The sequence below is a fragment of the Pollicipes pollicipes genome, unplaced genomic scaffold (assembly GCF_011947565.3).
Source record: "Pollicipes pollicipes isolate AB1234 unplaced genomic scaffold, Ppol_2.1 Scaffold_3216;HRSCAF=3773_pilon_pilon_pilon, whole genome shotgun sequence".
NCBI lineage: Eukaryota > Metazoa > Arthropoda > Thecostraca > Pollicipedomorpha > Pollicipedidae > Pollicipes > Pollicipes pollicipes.
This window is the reverse complement of record NW_023596251.1, coordinates 1017006-1024453: the sequence shown is the minus strand read 5'-3', so window position 1 is coordinate 1024453 and position 7448 is coordinate 1017006. Positions and strand designations below refer to the sequence as shown.

At 56.1% G+C, this 7448-nt stretch overlaps 1 protein-coding gene across 1 annotated transcript in view; it reads right to left on the bottom strand.

Moving 5' to 3' along the window:
• Positions 1-308: 308 nt before the first annotated feature.
• LOC119091078 (Usher syndrome type-1G protein homolog) overlaps positions 309-7448 on the bottom strand; it is a 29870-nt gene continuing 22730 nt past the window's right edge. The window contains exons 5-10 of the mRNA XM_037213795.1: positions 7124-7291; positions 5630-5767; positions 3695-3812; positions 2963-3062; positions 1577-1710; positions 309-678 (exon numbers count right to left, since the gene is read on the bottom strand). Coding sequence (XP_037069690.1) covers positions 428-678; positions 1577-1710; positions 2963-3062; positions 3695-3812; positions 5630-5767; positions 7124-7291 — 909 coding nt within the window. The 3' untranslated portion in view covers positions 309-427. The remainder of the gene's footprint in view (positions 679-1576; positions 1711-2962; positions 3063-3694; positions 3813-5629; positions 5768-7123; positions 7292-7448) is intronic.

Sequence of the window (7448 nt, the reverse complement as noted above, 5' to 3'; positions counted from 1 at the left end):
CATTTCTCCCCGTCCCTTGAGAGATCTGCTTTCCCAACATACATCCCCGGAATGGTGGGGAGTTTTGCAATAGGGTTTGACTACTGGGGTCTGTGGCATACTGCGGTTCCGACAGGCCAATTTCAATGGACTTAGTTACGTTTGTAACGTCGGTGACAAAAAGTGATCTAGCCAGAATACACCGCCGTCAGTCCGGTTCTGGCCGGCCGGTTTATTAGGGAACATTCCTCAATGGCCCGCCCAAGTCGTTAACGGCGGCATCGTGCTTCCAGGAGTCCTCACCGAGCGTCACAGGACGCTAACCGCACTGGCCCGGCCCATGCCGACCGCAGGCCGTGAGCTAGCTCACCTCTCGCCTCCTCTCACACACACGCAGCTCTCGGTTCCCGCGCCCAGCGCTGGCGAGAGTGCCGCCGGCGTCGCGCTCTCAGAGCTGCGTGTCGGTGATCTCGCCGGGCTGCGCCAGCGCCGCCTCCCGGTCGCTGAGCGCCTTGAGCAGCTTGCGGCGCGGCCCGAGCGGCAGGCCCAGCTCGGCCAGGTCGGCCTCGGAGAGCAGCGCCAGTGCCGCCAGGTCGATCTGCTCGCGCGTGAACGTTGGGATGAACTCGGCCAGGCCGGCCGACGTCAGCACCAGGTGCAGCGCCGACGTCTCCGGGTTCATCTCCTCCACCTCGTCATCTGCCGGCCAGCAGGGGCCAGCACGTACAGAGGAGCCGAGGCTGAGCTCAGCACGTACAGAGGAGCCGAGGCTGAGCTCAGCAGGTGCAGTGGCACCGGGGGTGGCCTCAGCAGGTACAGAGGCACCGGAGGAGGGGGCCTCAGCAGACACAGAGACACCGGGGGCGGGTTCAGCATGCAGTGAGGTATGGCGGAAATGTGTTTAGCTGCAGTGACGTAGGCCATAACTACTTGATAAAACAAATGAGTAGGAAACGTTGGACCTTCTCGATGTCTGTTGGCAGGGGAAGCTGGCTGACTTCCTGACTTTGTTTTCCATCGGCGCGGCACAATGCAGCTGTCACGACGCCAGCTAGTGTGCCAGCTCTTCCTTTTAGTCCTCGCCGAACTAGTCAGAGGGCAGAGACTGAAGGCTAAGTAGTAAGGAAAGCAGGGAGAGGTGATATCCATAGGTTACAATATGAGCTCTACCGGGGGACAATTTGCTAGAGGGACGGTCACAGCGTTGATGTTCATAAGGTGTATGCCACTTTCCCAACGTCGTGAACACGAGATCTGCACGACTTTGTCCTCGAAAGGGCATTGTCCAACTCTGTACTGGCGCGATTTCAAGGATTTGGGGCTGTATTTTGTTACCTGTGAGTTCTATTGCCCTCCTCTACCGTCCCGAACTATCTTGTTTGTTATAAATGGTTGCCATAATTACCACCGGCACTACTGGCACTGGTCACTCGCGCACCACTGACCGCCGCTGGCGCAATCAGTGACAGCGGCAGACAGTGGCGCCGCCTGATGGTGTTGGTTTTAGCGCCTCCCATGTGCGTTCATTGGATGCACCTGCCATGAAAATAGTTGTTCTCTGACAGCATTAACGCCAGCGACGCAACGAAAAGCTTACCGCTTGGAAGGTCCTCTTCGTCCCAGGGGTTCTGCTTTCCGGTGAGGCTGCCGGCGGAGCCGATGCTGTCCTCCTGACCTGACTTGACCTCCCGGTCCTCGGGTAGCTGACTCAGCGCCGAGTTTATGTTTCTCCTGACAGAGTTCGACGCCTTAGTCAGTGTAAGTTTATGTTTGTCCTGACAGAGTTCGGTGCCGTCGTCAGTGCAAGTTTATGTTTCTCCTGACAGAGTTCGGTGCCCTAGTCAGTGTAAGTTTATGTTTGTCCTGACAGAGTTCGGTGCCGTTGTTAGTGCAAGTTTATGTTTCTCCTGACAGAGTTCGGTGCTCTAGTCGGTGTAAGTTTATGTTTGTCCTGACAGAGTTCGGTGCCCTAGTCAGTGTAAGTTTATGTTTGTCCTGACAGAGTTCGGTGCCGTCGTCAGGGCAAGTTTATGTTTGTACTGACAGAGTTCGGTGCCCTAGTCAGTGTAAGTTTGTGTTTGTCCTGAGAGAACTACGTGCCGTGGTCGGTAAAAGGTTGCATTTGTCCTGACAGAATTCAGTGCAGTAGTCAGTGCAAGTGGCTGAGTGGATGAGTGAACACGAGGCAGGCATAGACATCGAACAATGGAAGAACTGACAGAAAGATACAGATATGTTACAGAAATACGTGGAGGTTGATGCCAACTCGACGAGCAGCTTTTAACCAGCGTCAATGCCTGGCGTACCTCGCAGCGTATAAACATCAATGCCTGGCGTGCCTCGCAGCGTACAAAATACATCGCGGCAAAATAAGGATGGATTTCAGTAAACGCAAACAGCTGACTTTGGTTTGCTGCTATTCGTAATGGCCTCCTCAGAGCACGGTGAAGTGGGTGTTCACCGCCGGTGTCATTACAGCCACGGCCAGCGACAGCCAGGGAAGCGCATGGAGTTCACGAATGACAGCAGCGTCAGACGACCCTGCGCTGACGACCCTGACCGTCAGACGACCCAGCAGCGTCAGACGACCCTGCGCTCGGATTGGCTGCAGTTTTTTTGTCAAGTAAATGGTGCTGATATCAAGGCGGAATTAAGGCGTGAGCCAGTGGTCGACACGTGTTGAGAGAATGTCAGAGCGGCGGCCGCTTCTCCAGACAGGGGTGGAGTGACGTCCCTGATGTGGAGACGGACGGCGCGGAGGCCGCTTCTCCAGACGGGGGTGGAGTGACACTCCTGATGTGGAGACGGACGGCGCGGAGGCCGCTTCTCCAGACAGGGGTGGGGTGACACCCCTGATGTGGAGACGGACGGCGCGGAGGCCGCTTCTCCAGACCGGGTGGAGCGGCAGCCAGGTTCAGCGGCCAGCATCGATATGGCGAGAGGCAGGGCCGTCTCCGTCCCCGTCGGACGGTTCGCCACTGACCTGAAGGCGACGTTGCCGAAGCCGGGTCGGTCGAACAGCGACTGCTCGGCAGCCGCCCCCGACTGATTGAAATCCAGGTCCGTCAGCTTACCCCGCTTGCCTGGCGGGTGACCGGGCACAGGTGTTGGCTTGCAGACGTGGCCCGGCACGAACACCAGCGCGCCGATGCATACCCCACTCATATAACGTATGAATGTTTAACGTGTGGATCATGCACGCCGACGTTTTTCTGCCAAGCGTCAGTGTGTATTAATGACGGCGACTGCCTTACGGTAACCCGTCCGTCGATCCCTGGGTGCCACAATCCGAACCAGAGATCCATGCTCTGACAGGCGGTGTGGTGCGACGGATGATGCCCCAGTCCGACCAAGGGCGCCAACGCACATCAAGGGGCACCAAAGCCTAACGAGGGGCGGGGCACAGTCTGCCAGGTCTCAGCACAGCCGGACACAGAACACCACAGTCACCAGGGGGGCGCCACGCAGCATACGACAGAGCGCCAACGGTCGCCGGGGTGCGCCACACAGCATACGACAGAGCGCCAACGGTCGCCGGGGTGCGCCACGCAGCATACGACAGAGCGCCAACGGTCGCCGGGGTGCGCCACACAGCGTGCGGCAGGGTCCTAACGGTCGGCAGAGTGACGCGCTGTGACGAGGCAGGCGTGACTCTCACCTGGGCCACTCTCACCTGGGCCACTCTCACCTGGGCCACTCTCACAGGGCCACTCACCTGGGCCGTCGGCGCCCGAGCCCTCCTCCTCGTACTTCTGCACGTACATGATCTGATCGTCCCGCTTCAGGCCGGACAGACTGCGCACCGACTTGGTGCCGTTGGCGCTGTCGGACACCTGCGGACGGCACCGAGGTCACTGACCCCTGGCCGGGACGCCTCAGAGCTTGCATGCGCTCGCCCCGCGCTCGCCGGCCCATAGAGCGACTGACACGGTGTGGGGTCAGTCGGTTTCGGCCCCGAGATTTCCGAGACGGTCCTAACCCGAATGGCGGGCCCCTCCTGTGATCCAATCGAGGGGGCTCGTTGCCCGTGCACACGGCGCAGAAGCGTTGGCGAACATCCCCCCCTCCCCCCCCCGCGACCTTCGAATATTCTGACGCCCAACATCAACATGCAAGTGCTTCCCTGCCCTGCCTTATCGGTGTAATTTCTGGCCGCAAACTGTGACGCCAAAGCTGACAACATCACCGATATTGACCTTTGGACAAAATCGATGACTTTCAACTTGCGAAATTTGGGGGTTTACGGAAAGCCTCTGCCGGAATTCAGACGACAATGGCTGTGAGTGACTGGGTGAATGGGTAAGCAACAGACGAGCGTGGCTGTACAAATAATGAGAAAAGTAAGGAGAGTGCAAAAATATCTAAGGTAAAGGTGCTGATAAGGACCTCAGGGTTGTGAACTACCTTATTGCTATAGGCGATGTAATTATATAGACTTCATAGGTGCATGCTCTTGCTAAATGGGAATAGTCCATTCAAACAGCTGACTCATTTGTGCCAAAACAAGGAAGAAGATGGGGTCTACAAAGCACTACTCAATCGCAAAGCGTGACCGACAGTGAAAATATTTCTTTACATTCATCTGTGAATGACAGTGCCGTATTACAATGGCCTTGTGTAGTGTTGTAATGCAAGTACCACTAAGTGATGCTGGCCAGTATCATCGTCCATACCAATAACAAAACTTCGCAGGAATATGGTAGCGTTAAGAGCAAACTCCCATTAAGGGAAAGGGATCACATCGATTATGAGCAGATGTCGGATTCCACGCCTTTAACTAAAGAATGCTGTTTCAGTGGACCTTGTCTCTTTAATTGCGCAGGACAATCCCGGCACCTTGCGCCCGCCGTGTTTAGGTAACTTGATGTTCTTCGACATTCAGGGCGCCTTTAACACCACCTGGTGACCTCACGGCAGCCTGCCCAAGATAAATAAGTGTAGCATCACAGCAGCATGAGCAGCATTGCCCCTGAAGCGCTCTTGAGGTCCAAGTGAGGGGCGTGAGCTCAGGACTGAACCCACGGGGTAACGGAGTTTCGGAGGACACTTACCCAGGTGGGGCGGTCCTCATTTGTAAACGGCCGCCACCTACACCATTGCATTGCATTGAATGCAGCCTCAGTGGTGCATTAAACCTAGGCCATCCTAGGAAATTTTGGTCTTACCAACCCTTCGACATTTTAAATTTTGAACTTATCTTCAGCCCTTGAACCTTTAAAACAGTATGCGTAGGCATGTAAACTGGAGACAAATTAACGTCAGGTACCAAAGTTTGCTCTAAGGTCGCCGTAAGCTGTCCTCTTCGATTAAAACAAAAACCCGATTTTGTATTTACCCCGTCTCGTTGCTTTGGAGGCTATCGAGACGCCTTATGAAAAGTTCACAGACAAGTACAGACTTGGAAATAAAGAGAAGGTAGTCGCCACGCTTCACTGCCCGCACTCCCTCCTCAGCGTGCCTCCCTCGCCGAGCCTCCCACCTGCCTCACCGTGAAGTTCTGCTCCCCACCCTTCACTCCCGCTCTCCCTCCCCAGCGTGCCTCCCTCGCCGAACCTCCCGCCCGGCTCACCGTGAAGTTCTGCTCCCCACCCTTCACTGCCGCTCTCCCTCCCCAGCGTGCCTCCCTCGCCGAACCTCCCGCCCGGCTCACCGTGAAGTTCTGTTCCTCGAACTTGTTGTTGCGCCGCTGCTGCAGACGACGGTTCACACCGCCCGGCAGCATGCGGTTCCGGTTGGCGGCCGCCCCGGCGTTCGTCAGCTCGGAGAACCTGGGCGTCTGGCCGCTCACCTGCCGCACCGCGCCGGGGACGTGAGGTTTTCTCACTTTTGGAGCTCGCATTCATTTCTGGTACGGAACTGACCAGAACCACCGCATGGCCTGTTTGCCCGGTGTTCCAAATGGTTCGCACGGTCGGTTTGGCTCAGGCTGCATGGGAGGTACCTAACAGAGCTTGTTGCCAGTACCCGGAACTTCGCTGAACTAATGCGATTCCAATTACGACGACAACTTAACTTTTATATGGATCTTCTGTATATACCGCCCAATACTACGGTGGAGCATGCGTAGGTTACGTGCAGGTTTATACGTGCCTGTTCCCTACATGTGCTCATCTACGGACTATCGAGTCACCCCGCAGGCGCGTCACCAGTCCCATAAAAACATCTCGATTGATGCAAAAAGGTCTGTAAATACTTTCAGTGTTGACCGGCTGGCGAGCCTAACACATCTCAATAATATGCCGAATGTGGGTCAGGCAACTGAGCTATGACATAATCGTCGGGTTTGCACTGCGATTTGCGCCTCGCCGTGTAGCCAGTTACAGCTGTATAATGCATGTGATGCATTTCATACGCATAAAAACAAAATGAGCTATGTATTTTGTAGTCAAGAGGTCGGCATAACGGGCAAATTTATCAGCAAATAGTTTGCATAGCTTATGCGGAGCGGATGCAAAAGTCATACCTAATGACAAAGCCCAACTTTGCCGTGACCGGACAATGAGCCTCCATTACCTATGAGGCGCGGCTCTGAAGCGCAAGAACACGCTCTTACGTTAGATGCAGAAGAAAACGCTGTGCAAACCATCTAGTTATGTAACATATTATTTTAGTTATTTATTTCATTCATGATATCTATGCTTTATTTAGATTCCCCTGGGGTATTTTGCACGGGCTTGGTCGTTATCAGTCGCGTGACGAGTGCCGTGCTGACTGCCCCCCAGTGAGAGTGGCCTGGGCTTTCGGCTAACGATCGGATTTCACTGATCCCATGATTAGATCATGAGATACCATGGTGAAGAATTGCAGTCCCACAGGCGGTCGCGTAGACGAGAACTATCGGTTGGCATCGAGCTATCGCTGTCTGTGTGCTGCTGCCACAGGCGCTGAAGCGATTCATCATGAGGAACCCTCAACCTGACAGCAAGATCGCAGCAGGCCTTCTCCTGGCCACGGCCAAGCCTCCTAACTGCGTGGATTCAGCAGACACATCGCCGAAACAATGGGGGCCGAGTATACGTCGGTAGGTGTGAAATGGGTGGGAGAACTCGTCAACGCACTCTAGCTAACCTTCCCCGCAAAACCCCGTTTATCATGCCGATCCGTGGCACGATAAGCGGCCAACAGATGGCAGGCCAATACGCACGTGAGGTTTCTCCTTGTGCAGGCCGAGCAGGCCGGCCGTGCCGCGCGAGATGGTGGAGACGATGCTGCGCGTCTTGGCCGGCGCGCTCTCCGGCGCCTCCGCCGGCGCCGCCTCGTCGCCGGCGTGCTGCTCCATCTTCTGCCGCTCCAGCTGCATTCGCTGCTCCTCCTGACGGCAAGATGAGGCCGTCACGGCCGCTCGAGACTAGTCGTCACGGCCGCTCGAGACGAGTCGACACGCGCGCTCGGGACGGAGCCGTCACGGCGCTCGAGACGGAGCCGTCACGCCGCGCTCGAGACGGAGCCGTCACGCGCCGCTCGAGACG